The sequence below is a fragment of the Leopardus geoffroyi genome, chromosome C1 (assembly GCF_018350155.1).
Source record: "Leopardus geoffroyi isolate Oge1 chromosome C1, O.geoffroyi_Oge1_pat1.0, whole genome shotgun sequence".
Taxonomy (NCBI): domain Eukaryota; kingdom Metazoa; phylum Chordata; class Mammalia; order Carnivora; family Felidae; genus Leopardus; species Leopardus geoffroyi.
Genome location: NC_059328.1, coordinates 40,655,029 through 40,674,577, shown reverse-complemented (window position 1 = coordinate 40,674,577; position 19,549 = coordinate 40,655,029). Strand labels below are relative to the sequence as shown.

Sequence of the window (19,549 nt, the reverse complement as noted above, 5' to 3'; positions counted from 1 at the left end):
TGTTTTTACAGTTACTATTTTAGTTGTAAGCAAGCAAAGGCAATTACGACTATTTTAGTTGTAAGCAAAGCAAAGATGTTACTATCCTTCATTTTATAGGTAGGATAAGGCATGAAATGACTTGGCCCAGATGATATAGCATGATGTTGATAGAGTCAGGAATATAAGCAAGTCTTCTGCCTCATCCTCCAAGGCTTATTTCACTAGACAATATACTACTAATACCATATGTTTATAAACTGTGTAACTTATGCTGTCATAAATGTAAACAATTTAATCATAAAACATCAAATGTGTTCATGTTTATTTACTACATCTTGGTATAATATTTATTTAGCATATTGTCCAGAACCTTTTTAAACATTATTTTTGCAGGCAGTTATTGTTAGAAGGAAGAGCTAGTGAATTACTCATGTTAGTAGACAGCACATGCTATGTCTTCTAAAAATTAAAAAAAAGTTTTTTTTAATGTTTATTTATTTTTGAGAGAGAGGGAGACAGAGGATGACCAGGGGAGGGGCAGAGAGAGAGGGAGAAACAGAATCTGAAGCAGGCCTCAGGCTCTGAGCTGTCAACACAGAGGTGGACATGGGGCTCAAACTCACAGACTGCAAGATCATAACCTGAGCTGAAGTCGGATGCTTAACCAACTGAGCCACCCAGGCGCCCCTGTTTCCTAAAAATTTTATGAACCAGTAGTGTAATTTTCCTCATTGACTAAGGATGGTGTTTATCAACTCATATTTATTTTTTGACTGAGGCAGATATATTGTATGTTTCTTTGCCTATTATTTAACTCATTGAGGGAACCTAGAGAAGACCAGAAAATAGTCCATTGTAGAGCAGCAATCCAGTTTGGTAATCAGGACCTTTCACCTCACTTAGTATCCCTTCATTTGCTAGTTGATTCAATAGTCTGAGGAGTACAGAACTGCCAAGTGGCATTCTCAGGTTCTAATTCTGCGAAAGTATTGTGGAAACATTACATTTTTTGGGAACTGTGGTCTCTGAACCACCAGAGCCTAAAGTAGCAGGAAACAAAAATTCTGTTAAGTTGTTAGGCATAATAAAAGGAACCACTACCACTGCTTAATTCTCATACCCATGTTTTCTGGTAGTATGAGAAACATCATAGTTTTGGTCACTGATATAAAGCATACACCACATCCTTTAATGTGGAGCCTCAAGCTTTGAGTATGTTGTCTCCCAACCTGTGCCATAACTGTCTTCAGCAGGACATTCCACTGTTTTGACAAGCTAGGTGCTTCAGGGTAACAGGATATATGAATGATACCAGCACTATACCTCTTTTGCTGTGAAATGAGTTCCTTGTTTAGAACAAGGGGAAGCCATAGATCAATAAGCATTTCCTCAATACATGAATGTTGCTACTGGCAGAATCATTACATCAGGGAAGTCAATTTCATATCCAGAAAAGTGTCTTTTTAAGTGAGAACAGATTGTTTCCTCCTCCATGATAGAAATGATCCATTACCAGATCCCTAAGGAATGATGCCATATTAGGGGCTCAGTATTAGTCTCTGTTGGTAGCAGTTTAGACACTCAGTAGTTTCTGTAGCCAGATTCAGACTTGGTAAGGGGAAGTTGATATTGTGCTCTAACCTCCCTCCTTTTGGCATGACTACATTATACATTAATGCATTGAACAGTCCTAGGGTAGTAAGGGAAAACGCTGACTCAAAACAATAGAACATTGTTACCTTATGCCACACTGAGAGCCTTTTTTCCCCAGCGGGTAGCCTATAGGCAACATTCCCCTAAAACATATATTCACATTCTGTCCATTCTAAAAGATCCATTTTCATAAATTCCGCCCAGACTTCCTTGTCACCTAATTTTGTTTTATTCTTTCCAAGTCCTGATCAGCTGGCCAACCTATAAGCTATTGCTTGTGATTCAGTATAGATTTGTACCTCAGGCAATCTCTCTTTCTAAATGAAAAAGTCAACCTGTGGTACAATACCAAGTTCTCCTCACTGGGAGGCTTTTCTTTCACTGCTATCTTTTTGGGGTATCTTTGTTTGGAGGCTGTTATGCTTCAGCAGTTTGTTTTTGGTTGGTGTGAGCATATATATACAACCATCTTTTCTTTTCCCAGTCTAAATCTTTCCTTCCTCTGTTAACTTAGTTATCTCTTATTATTGATGGGAAGTGCAAGATACAGCAACTGCCTTTTACCCTGACTTGTTTATGGCCACTGAACCCCAGAAACTTCACCAAGGTGGTGAGATCCTGCATTTTTGAGGCATGTATCTTCTAATTTGATAAGACAAAGCATCTCAGTGCTTGCTACTATTGTTCTTCAGGATCAGTTCACATTGTTATCAACGTAATGTTGTTTTGTGGAATGCTTGGTGATCAAGATCTCTCTAGACTAGATTATTATGCTAGAGAGAGTTTACATAATCTTTTAGAAAAGGCAGTGAAGGTATATTGTTTACCCTTCTGGGTAAAAATAAAATGCTTGTCTTGGTAATTGCAAATTAATATAGAGAAAAAGGTCAGTTTCCTCCTGTTATCCCTTCCTATGTAGTAACCCTAACTCCATGGATCAGGAAGCCAATGTGGGATGTCTGCCAGTTACTGAAGGTGTCTCTTTCAATTATACATTCAGAATCTGGAGAAGAAATTGCATGATAGGTTGACAGATTGTTTGAATGTAGTATGAGTGGACTTGGGCCAAAACTTGATTTACCATCATAATCTTCCACTTTTATATCCCTAGGAATTAGTATCAGTTTAGAGTTAGCATCTAGTAATCCCCTAAAGATTTAGATATTTTCCTTTTATTGGTACACAGACACTCTAGTTAAAGGCTGCAGGTCTCTTAGGTGAAGTCTTAGAGGAAAATTTACAATATATATGTGTGGTCCTGTTGCATTGTCTTTGTGGGGATCAGAGGCTTTGTGAAACAACTTGTATTTGGAAACTGAGAGTGACTATGACTCTCCTTTGTGGTTATGGACCTCAGGTTTTAGGCTACCAGGTCTAGGGTTTCTCATGTTTTTAGATCAAGTAATATTTTAGTTGGCTGACTTTTAATTTTGTTCCTTAGATATAATCATGTTCAGTTAAATACTTCTAAAGATCTCTGGAGGTTGAAATCTTCTGATTGCTGCATTTTGTCTCTGTTGTCTGTTAACATAATTGTTCCCACCTTCTTCTTACTAAATTCTGCCATTTGACCTCAACACTCTGGCATCTCATCATGCCCATTAGGGAGGCTTATTCAGTGGTTTCATCTCCCCATGTCATTCCCAATCCACAGAAGACAGCCTCTACAGTTTTTTTTAAGAAGGCAGACATTTTTACAAATAAATGTATTTCTGAATGCTTTAGTGCAATGTCCTCTGGGACCTCATGGGTGATGTACTAGGAAGATATATGTATGTTCAGACTGTACATGGTAATCCACTTAAGCTTTATTTTTCTAAGCATCTGAATTTCTTCTACATTTTGCCAGGAAAGTTTGGGCATTTCATCCTTATTAAATGTAGACTCCTTTGGGACTTAAGTTTCAGTCAACAAGCAAACTATTAGAGGTACTTAGAGCTGCTTAAGCAAACATGTTATATTTGGCCCTACCCAAACTCTTTTGGTCAAATTCGCTTCAAATTGATTTCCTTGTCTGTTCCCTAGGTTTTTACTGATATAATTTATCAAAATTTTATAATTATTTTTGGATTTAAGCCCTCGCTCAGTTAAAACATTGTACTTACTTTCTTGGAGCTTACCTCAATTTGATTTTAGAGGCAAGAAGGAATGGTGGGGGTAGGTTTTGAGAATAGGCATCCCTTTTCAAGGCAATGGTCTCAAGTAAGATCATTACTAGTTTTCAACAAGAGGAGGCTAACTTTAGTCATGTCTCTGCTTACAAAAGAGGTTCAGAAGGACACCATGGATTCAAGATTGTAACCTTCATCTGAACCCATTTGGGTATCCCCATTCCATATTTTAGGATCCCACTGCTTTGAAAACTGTGCTGTAATTTTCACAGAAGAGATTTAGGAAGTATATATATTCAACTTTCACTATAATTATGCAAGCTGCAAAATTAAATTTTGTGTGTGATTCTCAGCAGGATCATACCTGTGGTTATAGGAAATAAGAAAGTGCTACTTCAGAAGTTCTATAGCTTTCTTCTCATGGCTTGAACTGAAAGTTAATAACCCTAAGTGTGTCATTTTCTTCTGTTAAGCTTTCCATTAGATTCAGAAGCAGCCAGCTCCTAGTCTTTATTGTCATTACTATCATGATGGCCAAGTGCAATAGCCATTTGGTCCCCTTAGGCACTTGTTTTAATAGGCATGTGATCATAATGAACTGTAAGTGATAATGTAATTAATCATTATGCCAGTGCATGACTTGGATCACTAGCATCTCATTTTCCATTGGCAAGGAGCTCAGCAGTGTATTGAAGGTCAAGGACATAATCAAGCCAATTCCTGAATTTTGTTTCCTGTGATGCCTCCATTATCAAAAAAGAAATGGGTATTTCAACAAAGGGAATTTTATGTAGGATTGGTTACACAGGTGTGGAACAGTAAAAAAGTAAACTGAAAAAACTTTGATATAATAACTGCTTCAGGAAGTCAGCACTCTTAGGTCTAGGTCAAAGGGATTAACAGAACTTTGAAGCTCAGAGGAGCCCTTTGGATCCGAGTGAGGATTAGGCCACTGTGGAATGCATACTGTTTAGCTGCTACTGGTATCTGAGGAGATGTCAAGAAACTGGTTATATGAATGCTGAAAAAAGCAGGAGACTGAAAGCTACAGGATGGTACTGATAGAAATATATGCAAACAGGAAGAAGGAAGTCTTTCCTTCTCTCCTCACAAATAATCCCTAGCTAGTATTCCCTATATGCAGAATCTATTAGGGAAACATATGCCGAAATAAATAGAATTTTGGAGAATGCTAGCACCAGCATCACAGTATAGACTATAGAAGAATGAATTTGGGGGTGCCTGGGTAGCTCAATCAGCTTCCCGACTCTTGGTTTCAGCTCAGATAGTGATCTCATGGTTTGTGGGTTTGAGCTCCATGTTGGGGTTTGAGCCCCATGTTGGGCTTTGCACTGACAGCGTGGAGCCTGCTTTGAATTCTTTGTCTCCCTCTGTCTCTGTCCCTCCCCTGCTCGCACTCTCTTTCTCTGTCAAAAATAAACATTAAAAAAAATATTTAAAAGAAGAATGAATTTGGAGTTAAGCAAACAGTAAGTCAGTGACCAGCCTATTAACTTCAGCTATTTTTCCGAGGTTCTGAGAAGTTGTGACAAAATTTAGAGATACTAAGTAACCTTACACAACATTCTGTTCATAGATATTTAGGAGCTCAATTTGAATTCTAACAGTTATAGTCTTTCCTGCTTTGGTCATTTTCTTTTCCATGTCTTCCTTCTAAGATTACTTTCCTTAAGCTTAACAGCTGGGAGTTTTGGGTTTTGTATTTGCATCAGTGATTACTAGAGTATCTTAACTCTGAGATCTAAGCTAGTCATTTTCACACTTTTTTGGCCAGGACCTACAATGAGGAATGCTTGGAATCCAAAACACACATATACAAATATGTATCAGAATCAAAAAGTTTAGGAACCAATACTTGGTCCTAACTATTAAGTGCCACATGCTGATAATTTGTTTCCTATCCTGTTCTTTAAAAGACTGATCACACAACTCACTAAATCAATTTTGTAATATAAATTTGGTTAACACTAATCAAAGCAATAGTGTGAAGTAAATGTAATTTTTTTTTTCCTGACTTGAATGAATACTGCTTATTTGTGTGTTTTTAGTCATTCTTGGTCCTGTTCAGGTTGGCAGTCCATTGTTTTTCCTCAAATTTAGGGTGAGAAAAAAGATGTTTTAGAATAGAGCTTGTGAGCTTGTAGTTTTAGTGGTGGAACATATATACAATAATGTATCAATGGAAGCATTCCTTATATTCCCTTCTTTCCTATTCCTCCCAGCAATGGGGGAAAAAGTGGCTATATATGATAAATTGAGAGAAGAACCAAATCATTTAATAATTATTTCTTTACTTATTTGTTAAATATTTAAGTACCTTCTCTGTGAATTCTTGAGCTCTAGGCAGAAAATATGGCCATTAAAAACACAAATGGGAACTTTGCCCTTGTGGAACTTATATTCTACGGGGGTCTTAAATGTCAAATGATTAATACCAATTGTAATTGTTGGTGGTGAGGAATTAGAACCAGTCTAAGGTAGTGAAACATGCTCTGAGTTGAAAAATGTTCAATCTGAGATATGTATGAATATAATTAACTAGAAGAAAGATGGAATATAGGGATGAGATGGGAAGAATATTCTTAGAAGGAATAGTGTGTGTTCCCCCATGAAATGGGAACGATCAAGGTAAGATGGAAGAAATGAAAGGCTGTTGTGGCTATTAGCATAGAGAGATGGAGATAGCATAGCAAGCTAAGGATGGGAAGGTAGATAGGATATGGATCATACAGGGACTTATATGCCTCTTTAGCTCTGTATAAAGACCAGAGGGGAGTATCGAAGAAAAATGATGTTAAGACATTTCTGTCTTTAATTTCATTTTAGTGGTGATCTGGAATGACATGCAGGGGAGCAAGGGGTACATAGACATTAGGCTTTTGCATCAAACCATACATGAGGTGCTTGTGACTTGCCCCAGGGTGTCAGCTTCAGAGGGGAAAGGTGGATGACTTATGACTTAAGATGGTGTCAAGGATAATGCCAGGAGTTTCTGGTTGGGTGGCTAATGTGAGGAATAATGGAAGGAGGATCAGGCTTGGGGAGACATTAAGGAGTTAAACTTTGGATATATGGAGTTTGAGGTTTGAGATCTTACTAGACACCAGGCATTGTGCTAAGCTTTTCATTTTCATAAGCTTAACATATGAAATATAATTAATTTTCCCATTTTACAAATGAGATAACTGTTAAGTGGGCAGAGCAAAGATTTTATTTTTAAGACTTGAACGTGTCTAAATGTTATTGAGAAGAATCCAGAAGAGAAGGAGATGTTGAAGATACTAGAAAGGAAAAGCATAATCCATAATGCAAAGCTATTAGAAGATGGTTTTAGATTTTGTATAGATAGAACGATGTCTCCTCTGTTTTATAGAAAAAAAAGAGTACATATGACGGGTAGTTTGTGGATTTGATATCAGAAAGGTAAAGGAATTTCCTCTTGATGGCATGCATCCATTTTCTCTGCACAGTAGGAAAAAAATCATCTTTTAAGATTGAGGAGTGCAGGGCACCTGGGTGCCTCAGTTCATTAAATGTCTGTCTCTTGGTTTTGGCTTAGGTCCTGATCTCACAGTTTTGTGAGTTTGAACCCTGGGTTGGGCTCTGCTCTGGCAGCACAGAGCCTGCCTGGGTTTCTCTTTCTCCTTCTCTGTCACTGCCTTCCCAACTCGTGCTGTCTCTCTCTCAAAATAAATAAATAAACTTAAAAAAAAAAGTTTAAAAAGACTGAGGAGTGTGATAGGGAGAATGGAAGTTTAAGGATGGTAAAGTTATGAAATAGTTTGTGGAAAGTAGAGTTAGTGAATTAAATAATGTGCTTCAGTGAGTAAATGAAAGTGAATGAAGACACTGTTCTTAATTCATAGAAACTAAAATAATGTTTTACTAACATTATTAACAACGAGGCAAAAACCTGATTAAATGCTAAATGATATGTATGATACTGTTAATAGACATAGAAAGTCAAGGATGGGAGGGAGAATAATGTGGCCTTCAGTCACTAGGAAAGATTTTATGGAGGAAGTACAACATAAGATAGGAAGATCAACACTAGCCAGGAATGGAAATGGATCCTTAGTGGTAATTTGTAATGATTTGGTTGATGATAATCCTTTTTATGTCAATATTTCAGTGACTATGGAGGTGAGACCATACCAGGACCTGCATTTGATCCAACAAGTCACCCAGCTTCAGCTCCCGCTCCCTCTTCTTCTTCAGCATTTCGACCTGTAATGCCATCTAGGCAAATTGTAGAAAGGCAACCTCGGATGCTGGACTTCAGGGTTGAGTACAGAGACAGAAATGTTGATGTGGTACTTGAAGACAGCTGTACTGTTGGTAAGGTTTTTCCTAACATAAAGCCTTCATAAATAATTTCTTAGGTAAATATTTCATTTATATCCTTTTCTTTTGAGTTGACTGCCAATAAGAAGGGAGAGAGAGCAAATTGAAACTGATATTTTCCATACAGATAATTATGCTGCATTTTTAAAACACTGTGTTGATATTGAGGCAAGTTTGAGAATAATTTTTTTGTTCCACTTATATGAAATAGTGTAAGATGTTCTTTTAGGGCAGATGCAAGTCGAACTTTAAGTATATTGTGTATTGGACTTTATAGCTGAAATCCATTCATTTTTCATGTTATGGTTAATGAGAAATCAGAAATAAGACATAATAACGTTCTCCCTGCCAGCTTTTCAAAGGAAACTTAAAGTGTATGTGTGCCATTGTTGGACAGATTTTGCCAAATTTCTACAGAGAAACTGTGTTGAATTCACGTTTGATTCAGATTATTTGACCCATTACTGTAGTTTTGCCTAAAATCTAAATTCCAAATCTTTCTGAAATTTTGCCTTTGTTCTTTTTTAGGGAGATCTTTCCTAATTGTATTTAATTTTATTAATTGAAGTACACTACAGAGAAAAAGCTAAACTGTTAAAAGATTGATCATTCTCAAACACTAATCAGATTGTTATTCCCTTACTTAAAGCCATTTAGAGACTTCCCATTGGTTTAGGATAAAATTAAAGTCTTTTTACCATGGCCTGTTAAGTCTCTGCTTGATCAGGCCCCTGTTCCATTTCTAGTTTTCATCTGTTACCACTTTTGTCCTTGCTCACCATGCCTAAGTTCTTATGGGCTTGTTTCAGTTCCTTGAATAGGTTATTAGATCCTTTGTACACATACCTTCTTCTGCCCAGATTTTTTTCCTAGTCCATCTATTTCTTCCCATACTCATTCCCATGCCCCCCAGTATTCTCCTATAGATTCCTTCCCCTGCTCCTAAATTGTGGTAAAGGAAAGTGCATAATATATCTATCCTCTTAAATTTTTAAATGTACAATATAGTTTTGTTAACTATATGTACATTGTTGTACAGCATATCTTGAGAAAGCAGAACTTTTTCATCTTGTATAATTGAAACTTGGTATCCATTGACTAGCAACTCCCCATTTTCCCCTTCTACCAGCCCCTGGCAACCATCATTCAACTTTCTGCTTAGATTACTTTGAATACTTTAAATCTGTTCTAGAAGTGGAATCATACAGTATTTGTCTTTCTGTGTCTGGCTCATTTCACTTAGTATGATATCCTCAAGTTTCATCTATATTGTAGCAAATTACAGGATTTTCTTCTTTTTTTAATGATGAAGAATATTCCATTGTATGTATATTCCACATTTTCTTTATCCATTTGCCCATCTGTGGACATTTAGGTTGTTTTCGCCTCTTGGATATTGTGAATAATGCTACAAGAGATTGCAAATATCTCTCAAGATTTTGCTTTTAATTCTTTTGGATAAATACCCAAAAGTGGGATTGCTGGATCATGTGTGGTTCTATTTTTAATTTTCTGAGGAATGTTCATACTTTTATCATAATGGCTCCACCATTGTTACTTTTTCCATAATGGCCACACCATTTTACACTCCCATAATGAACAAGGGTTCCAATTTCTCCATATCCTTGCCAACACTTGCTATTTTCTGCTTTGTTTTTGTTTTATAATGGCCATCTTAACAGGTATGAAGTGATATCTCATTGTGGTTTGGGTTTGGATTTCCATGGTGATTAGTGATGTTGAACATCTTCTCATATACCTGTTGGTAATTTGTATGTTTTCTTTGGAGAAATACCTATTCAAGGCCTTTGCCCATCTTTAAATCAGGTTATTACTTTTTTGCTGTTGGATTGTAGGATTTCTTTATATATTTTGAATATTAGCCCCTTATCAGATATATGCTTTAGAAATATTTTCTCCAGTTTTGTAGGTTGCCTTTATATTTATACTCATTGTTTCCTTTGCTGCACAGTTTTTTTAATCTAGTCCCATTTGTCTATTTTTACTTTTGTTGTCTATGCTTCTGTGTTATATCCATGAAATCATTGCCAAGACCAATGTTAATGAAGCTTTTGCTTTATATTTTCTTCTATGAGTCTTATAGTTTCAGATCTTATGTTTAAGTCTATGGTTTGTTTTTTTTTTTTTAATTTTATTTAAATTCTAGTTAGTTAACATCTAGTGTAATATTGGTTTCAGGAGTAGAATTTAGTGGTTCATCATTTACATATAATAGCGAATGCTCAACACAACGTGTGCCCTCCTTAATACTCCTTACCCACTAGCCCATGCCTGCCTACCTCCCCATTTTGAGTTAGTTTTTGTGCATGGAATAAGATAAAGGTCCAATTTCACTCTTTCACACATGGATATCCAGTTTTCCCTACACTGTTTGTTAAAGAGACTATCCTTTCCCGATTGTGTAGACTTGGCACTCTTGTCAAATCATTTGACATATATGTATAGATTAATTTCTGGGGTTGCTACCTGTTCCATTGGTCAATATGTTTTTCTCTAGGCCAGTACCATACTGTCTTGATTACTTTGTAAAATGTTTTGAAGTCAGGAAATATAAGACCCCCAGCTTTATTCTTCTTTCTCAAGATTGTTTTGGCTACATAGGGTCCTTTGTGGTTCCATATGAATTTTAACATTGTTTTCTGCAAAAATGTCTGCAAAAATGCCATTGGGATTTTGTTAGGGATCACATTGAATCTGTAGGTTGCTATGAGTAGTATGGTTATTTTAACAATATTAATAAGTCTTTCAATCCATGAACATGTGATGTCTTTTCATTTGTTTCGTCTTTACTTTCTTTTAGCATTGTTTTGTAGTTTTCATTGTGCAAGTCTTTTGTCTCTTTGGCTAAATTTATTCCTGTGTATGTTATTCTTTTTGATGCTACTGTAAATGAGATAGTTTTATTAGTTTCCTTATTAGATTATTTGTTGTTAGTGTATGAAATATAACTAGTTTTTGTATGTAAATTTTGTATTCCTGCAACATTGCCAAATTTGTTTATTAGGTCTAGCCGGTTTTTTTTTTTTTTTAATAGGATCTTTAGGGTGTTCTACATATAATATCATCTGGAAACATAGATAATTCTATTTCTTGCTTTCTGATTTGGATCCCTTTTATTTCTTTTTATTGTCTAATCATTCTGGCTAGGACTTCAGATACTGTGTGGTATAGAAGTGGCAACAGTAGGCATTCTTGAATTGTTCATGATCTTTAGAGGAAAAGTTTTTAGTTTTCACCATTCAGTATGATATTAGCTGTGGATGTTTCATATATGGCCTTTATTATGTTGCAATAATTTTCTTCTGTTTCAGTTTATTTTTATCATGAAATGTTGGAGAATTTTGTCAAATGCTTTTTCTGCATATTTTAAGATGATTGTGTAATATTTTTCTCTTCATTTCATTAATATGGTATATATCACATTGATTTCCATATGTCGAACCATCCTTGTATCGCATGCATAAATTTCATTTGGTTATGGTGTATGATCTTTCTAATGTGCTGTTGAATTTGGTTTTCTAATATTTTGTAGAGGATGTTTTTGTTCTTGTTTTTGTAGTGTCTTTGTTTGGCTTTGGCATCAGGGTAATGTTGGCTTCATAAAATGAATTCAGAAGCATTCTCTCTGCCTTAATTTTTGGGATGAGTTTGAAGAGTGAGGTTAATTTTTCTTCAGATGTTTGGTAGAATTCTCCAATGAAACCATCTGGTGCTGAATTTTTCTTTGTTGGTTTTTGATTACTGATTTTGATTAATTTTTTTCTTTTAATGTTTATTTTTGAGAGAGAGAGAGAGAGAGAGAGCAAGCAGGAAAGGGGCAAAGAGAGGGAGAGAGGGAGAGAGGGAGGGAGGGAGGGAGGGAGAGAGAGAGAGAGAGAGAGAGAGAGAGAGAGAGAGAGAGAGAAATTAGGGGAGGGGCAGAGAGAGATGGAGACACAGAATCTGAAGCAGGCTCCAGGCTCTGAGCTGTCAGCACAGAGTCCAACGTGGAGCTTGAACCCCCAAGCTGTGGATCATGACCTGAGCCGAAGTAGGACACTTAACTGACTGAACCACCCAGGTGCCCTGATTTTGATTTTTTTTTTTTTTTGATTACTCTTTACTAGTTACTGATTTTTTAAATTACTGATTATTCTTTACTAGTTATAGATTTGTTTGGATTTTCTATTTCTTTGTGATTCAGTCTTTGTAGTTGATATGTTTCTATGAATTTACCCATTTTACTAGGCTATCCCATTTGTTGGCATATAATTATTTATAGTAGTCTCTGTATTTATCTCTGCAGCATCAGTTGTAATGTCTACTTTTTCCTTTCTGGTTTTACTTGAGTCTTTCTTTTTTTTCTTAGTTTAGGGTAAAAGTTTGTCCATTTTTTTCTTGATCTTTTCAAGCCTCAACTCTTAGTTTTGCTGATTTTTTTAAAATTGTTTTTCTATTCTCTTTTCATCTTTGCTCTAATCTTTATTATTTCCTCCCTTCTTCTAACTTTGGGCTTAGCTTGTTTCTGTTTTTATAGTTACTTGAGGTGTAAAATTAAGTTGTGTATTAGATATTTGTTCTTTTTTAATGTAGGCATTTCCTGCATCCCTAAAGTTTTGGTATGTCGTGTTTTTGTTTTCGTTTGTCTCAAGATATTTTCTAATTTCTCTTAACGATTTTTTTCTTTGCTCTTTTGGTTGTTCAGGCCTAAGTTATTTCTATACATCTGTGAATTTTCCAAGATAGATATGCTGTTAGGTCACAAACAAGTCTTAACAGATATAAGAAGATTGAAATCGTACCGAGAATGTTTTCCTATTACAGTATAATGAAACTAAAAATCAATAGCAGTTTTCCTTCTGCTTCTTTCTTCTTACATTTATTAAGATTCATTTATAACCTGACATGTCACCTACCCTGAAGAATGCTCCACGTGTGCTTGGAATTTTGCTGCTGTTCAGTGTAATGTTTTGTATACGTCTGTTAGGTCCATTTGGTCTAGTGTTGAAGTCCTGTGTTTCCTTATTGACCTTGTGTGTAGAAATTGTATCCATTATTGAAATCCCCTACTATTATTGTGGTTGTGTATTTCTCCCCTCAGCTCTGTCATTGTTTGTTTCGTATATATCGGGTGCTTTGATGTTGAGAGCATATGTGTATAATTGTTACATCTTACTGTATGTGAATTGACTCTTTTATCATTATATAATGTCTTATCTCTCTTGTGACAGTTTTTGACTTAAAGTCTATTTAGTCTGATGTAAGTGTGGTCACAATGCTCTTTTTTGGTTACCATTTGCATAGAATTTTTTTCCATCCTTTCACGCTCATTCTCTGTGTCCATGAATCTCAAGTGAGTCTCTTATAGATACCATGTAGTTGAATTTTGTTTTTTTAATCCAGCTAGCCTATGTCTTTTGGTTGTTTACATTTAAACTAATTACTGATAGGGGAGGACTTAACTGTTGCCATTTTGTTGATTATATCCTTTCTGTCTTGTAGCTTTTGTTCTGTCTTTCTCTCTCTTGCTGTCTTCCTTTTTGTTTGTTGATTTTTTTTTTAACGTTTATTTATTTTTGAGACAGAGAGAGACAGAGCATGAACGGGGGAGGACGAGAGAGAGAGGGAGACACAGAATCTGAAACAGGCTCCAGGCTCTGAGCTGTCAGCACAGAGCCCGACGCGGGGCTCGAACTCACAGACCGCGAGATCATGACCTGAGCCGAAGTCGGACGCTTAACCGACTGGGCCACCCAGGCGCCCCGATTTTTTTTTTTTTTGTAGTATCATGCTTTGATCCTGTCCCCATTTTCTTTTGTGTATCTTCTGTAGCTGTTTTCTTTGCATCTTCTGTAGTTGTTTTCTTTGTAGTTATCATGGAGCTTACATAAGACATCTTCTATTTTTGATAATCTATTTTAACCTGGTAAGTCATACATAAACCTACTCTTTATTCCCTCCCTTTGTTATCGATGTCACAAATTATATCTTTGCATGTTAAGTACCATTAACATTTTATAGTTATATTTTGTATACTTTTTCTTTTAACTTCTATACCAGAATAAGTTATTAATCACCATTATTACAATATTCTGTACTTGTGTAGAGTGTTTTGTAGTGTCTATATATTTACCATTAACAGTGAGCTTTATTCTCCTGTGTTGCTATCTGGTATACTTTTGTTACAACTGGAGTACTCTCTTTAGCATTTCTCATAAGGCAGGTCTACTGTTGAACTTTCTCAGCTTTTAGCTGGGAAAAGTCATTATTTCTCTTTATTATATGAAGAACAGTTTTACTGGAAATACAGTATTCTTTTTTGGCAGTTTTTTTCTTTCAACACTTTTAATATATTATTCTCTTCCCTTCTGTCCTGCAAAGTTTCAGTTGAGAAATCTGCTGATACTGGGGGCAGCTCCCTTTATGTGATGAGCTTTTTTCACTTGCTGCCTTCAGATTCCTTTTTGTCCTTTAATTTGACAATTTGATTTTAATGTTTTTTGGTATGAAATTTTTAGGATTTATTATTTTTTGGATCCTTTGTGCTTCATGAATCTGCAAGTCTGTTTCCTTCCCCAGATTTGGGAATTTTTCAGCCATTATTTCTTCAAATAAGCCTTCTGACCCTTTGTCTTATTTTCTACAACTCTCATAAATGCCTGTGTTGCTCCTTTAATGGTTTCCCATAAGTTGTCTAGGCTTTTTTCATTCTTTCTCTTTTCATTTTTCTTGTTTCTCTTCTGACTGGATAATTTCAAATGACTTGTCTTCAAGTTCACATATTTTTTTTTTCTGGTTGATCAAGTCTATTGTGCCCTTTTAATGACTTTTTCAATTCAGTTATTATATTCTTCAGCTCCAAAATATGTTTTTTAAAAAGCTTATTTATTTATTTTGAGAGAGTTTGTGCACATATGCATGCACGAGCAGGGAGTGGGACAGAGAGAGAGGAAGAAAGAGAATCTGACATGGGACTTGATCTCACGACTGTGAGATCATAACCTGAACTGAAACTAAGAGTCGGATGTTCAATTACTGAGCTACCCAGGTGTCTGTTTGGTTCTTTTTTTTTTTTTTTTTTTAAGTAAGTTTCTAGGTTTTTGATATTTAAAATGAATTTATAGTTTTAAAATGCCAAAGGCCCATTTATTGATATTTGCAAAATAGTTTTATTTATTTTTACAATAGAAATTTGTCAGAATTGACCCTCCTTATTGTTCCTATAGATTTTCAGTAATATTGGTAAGGTATCCATGGTGTATTAGTAGGAAACTCCTTATGTAGGGTTTTTTACTAGGCTTTTACTTTCTTAGTTTAGTGATGAATGTATTTATTATAGGGGAAAGAACTCAGTACCATATCACACTTTTACTTAATATTATCTGTGTTTTATCTGTTAAAAAAACTGTAAAGAAGTCCTTTATTAAATAAATTTTAACTGCTCTTATGTAGCATGTGGCTGAGTAGTTAACACTCTCATTTGAAAATGACCTGATTTTTTTTGGTTGATGGAATACTTGGTATATGTTGGAAGTAAAAGGATATTTTGATCACTTGAACCACCCTTTTCATTGGTTCTCTCACTGGGAGTGATATCCCTACTTATTTCAAAGATGGTGATCAGAAATGCTGGCTTGTCTGGATCTTGTCTGGATATGTTAATGTTACACTTTAATTCTATCTTAATTTGAAGAATAATCTATGAAACTGTGTTAAAGTTTTGTTACAAAAACATATGATAGAATTTCCAGAGATCACATTTGTTAAAACTGTTGGCTTTATAATTCACTTTTAAAAACGGACTTGTGGGGCGCCTGGGTGGCGCAGTCGGTTAAGCGTCCGACTTCAGCCAGGTCACGATCTCGCGGTCCGTGAGTTCGAGCCCCGCGTCAGGCTATGGGCTGATGGCTCAGAGCCTGGAGCCTGTTTCCGATTCTGTGTCTCCCTCTCTCTCTGCCCCTCCCCCGTTCATGCTCTGTCTCTCTCTGTCCCAAAAATAAATAAACGTTGAAAAAAAAAAAAAATTAAAATAAATAAATAAATAAATAAATAAATAAATAAATATAAATAAAAACGGACTTGTGACCAAGTATGGTAGAGTGGAAACAGTCAAATAATCATTCTGTTTAAACAGAAGTACAATTAAGATAGTTACAAATATATTGTAAATAAAATATGACTCAAAATAAATTATATATCACATATTGTTATTGTGCAATACACACCTCCTGCTTCTTCTAACTATTCCAGTTTTTTAAATTTGTTTTGGATTATGGTTATTCTTTTATTATGAATTGCATGCCAGTCAAAGAATCATGTCGCACATCTTCTCTGTGTTCATTAAGTTTGTTGATGTGCATCACTGTGGAAGTTGTATGCAGGGATGTTTTGAACTTAATGGAAGATTTTTTTCTTCTTTCACTGCATTTGACTGATTAAGTTGTATTAGTTTTACAGTGATATCACTTGAATCCTTCCTTTATTTTTATCACGTCTGTTACCTTTATTCCTCTAGTCTATATTTTACATAGTTGCCCTATAATGATTTTTCTAGAACATAAATCTTCTTATACATCTTTCAGTGGTTTCTTATTTCCTATATTCTGTTTGATTTGCCCTTCCTTGTTTTAGTTTTTCTAGGAAATCCATACTCACCTTTTAATATTCCATGTAACTATCTCTTCTTTATGAAGCCTTTCCTAATTTGCGTGGACATAGTAGTTGATTCATCTTGTATGATACCATAAAATATATATACTTGCAAAATGGATTTTAAAATATCTTACTCTTTTCAAGTTTCCCTTGTGACTATTAACTTCTCAAACTATTCAGAGACTAGGTCTTATTCTTCTCTAAATTCTCCAAGCACAATGGTTAGCACAGAGTAGTCTGTTGAGAAAATAAATGGCTCAATATATGAGCATATGTATGTATTTGTATGTATATTAAAATACCACAGGAAAACTTAAAAATATGGACCAACTTACTGTTATTAAGGAATTGTATAAATCCTAATTTTCCGTGTATGCATAAATGTTAAAATGCAAAGAAATGGTAAATAAGATGCAGTTTTCCGGGTTATTACCAGGAAGACTCAACAATGTATAAAAGCAAGCCTAAAGGCAGCTGACAACTTTATATCAGACTGACACCTAGTGGTAATTGTATCAGCTTGTTAATATTTTTTAGTGTGTTATTTATTTATTTGTTTCTACAGTTTTGTTACAAAATCTTTCTGGGTTTTCTTATTTTGAATAAATTTAAAGAATTATTTTAAAGCATTGGTTCTTCTGTAAACTACTATCTAGTGTGAAATGGTGTGATCTTGAGGGTGGGAATTATTGTCTCGTTTTATGTATAGCAGATTAGTACAGGATTTAACCTAACATACAGGTATTTGTTCAATAAAGTTTGTTGAATCAGTGCTCCCAGAAAATTTACTTTTGCTGGGCCTATTCAGCAGAGCCTTAGTTTCATTTCTGGAATGGAAAATAGAAAAATAGGTCTGTAATTAGTTTAACCATTTGCCTCATTTTCTTTTCTGTTTTTAATCTACTTTCCTGAAACTACTTTTATTATGTTGGATAGCATTTGAGTTTAAATGAATAAGATTGAGTATGTAAAGAGTTAACATTTAGCAAGTGCATTTTGAGCTTGAAAAAGTAGTTTAGGATATTTCAAACCAGTTTTTTTCTTGAATCTGTGAATTTAGTTTCCAGTCTTTGACTCTGTAACTCAGATTAACCATGTAATTTTTGGCATATGCCTTTACCCTGTGTGCTCAGCCACTCTTTATGAATAATAAACACTGTATAAGTGGTTATTTTTTATTGTTATTAATGCATGTGGAAAGAAAGTAGCAATCATATTTGTCTTACACAAATGTTGTGAGCATGAAATGATGAGGACTAATCATAGCTTGTACTTTGGGGGAGGGAGGTGTCTGCAAATTTCGTACATTAATCACACTGTTCTTTGGTCTGTCTTCAAACTGATATTTGTTGCCTCTATGCCAACAATTGTACACTCCCCAAATTATAAAATTATTTTAATATATAAATAGGCAGCATCTCACACTGGGCCATCGTGTACATAGTTTATTTTCATTTATGCATTAGAAATGTTTCTTTTACCTAGTTTCACATTTCTAAAACTTCTATTCAGTAAAAAAAATATTTTAATAGAGAAGTATATAAAAAAGAAACGAATATTTTTCCTCTCTCTCATTCTTATGTCCCTGCTGTTAGCAGTTTGGTATAGAGTTTAAAGTTGCCATTTTATAAAGCGTCTTTAAGCTTTATTTAAAATTATTTTTCCCTCAACTACTTTTATCACTCATGTCATATTTTGTTCAAAGCAAAGCAATGAAGATAAGAAGCATAGACTTATGTTTTCTAGCATCTTATTTTGTGCCATTTATCTTTCAGTCTCTTCTCCCTCTGATAATTCTGTATCATCTTCCTTTGAAAGACTCTAAGATGACTTTTTTTCCTGTTTAAAGGAATAAAACACACAGTAATGGCTGTAATAGTAAATAGCACTTTACTTTCTCAAGGTCTCATATTTAGCAATTAGTGCTGAATATTAGGACATAAATTCCAAAAGATTTTTGTTTAATCAGAATGGATCATTTTATTATAAATGTTTGTTGATTACTTTGGGCTTACTTAATGTTATGCTGTTTTCAGACTGTGCATAAAATAAGGGAGTCATTATCCCAGAGGACTCCATGTTATATATCTATATTATATATCTATAAAGAGGGGGAAGTAGACATGGAAATAAAGGGCATCTATCCATTCATTCACTCATTCATTTATTCACACACACACGCATGTACATATGCTCACATTACCTATTGTACAACAGCCACTATGCTTAGTGTACTTGGTTCCTATACAACAGTTGAACAATACTGTGAAGCAGTCATTGTTATCCCTGTTTCAAAGATGAATAAACTGAAGATCAGAGAATTCCTAAGTCATGAATTCAATCTTAGACTGAATCTAGAACTCATGATCTTCCCAATAAAGCAATTTCTATTATGAATGTAGATTGTGCTATGAGGATATTGAAAAGGAATATTCAGTTTTAGCTGGTGTCTTGGAGATATGGGAAGAGGATAGATAGGGTTGTGAGGGTGGTCAGGAAAGATTTCAGAGAAGGACCGAATTAAGAAATATGAATCAAAATTTGTTATGTGGACACATTAGGCGGGGGAAGTAAGTTTATTCTAGGCAAGGAAAGTACAGAAGCAGGAATGATAATGTGTCTGGAGGAATAATGAGGAATATGCGGTCTTTAGCATAGAGTTGGGGTTGTGGTCTTCAGTTAGTTGAACAGTTCACTTCAGGAGAACCTCGCTCCCTTTCCACCAGTGACAAATTTATGCTGCCCTTCCCTCCCCTGATCCTACCTTAGTCCCTGCCTCTGTCCTT

General features: G+C 35.1%; 1 protein-coding gene across 3 annotated transcripts in view; it reads left to right on the top strand.

Annotated features, from left to right (window-relative positions):
• FAF1 (Fas associated factor 1) overlaps positions 1 to 19,549 on the top strand; it is a 518,332-nt gene that overhangs the window by 158,937 nt on the left and 339,846 nt on the right. For all 3 annotated transcript variants that reach the window (XM_045477316.1, XM_045477318.1, XM_045477317.1), the window contains one exon: positions 7,900 to 8,105. In XM_045477316.1, the coding sequence (XP_045333272.1) occupies positions 7,900 to 8,105 (206 nt within the window). The remainder of the gene's footprint in view (positions 1 to 7,899; positions 8,106 to 19,549) is intronic.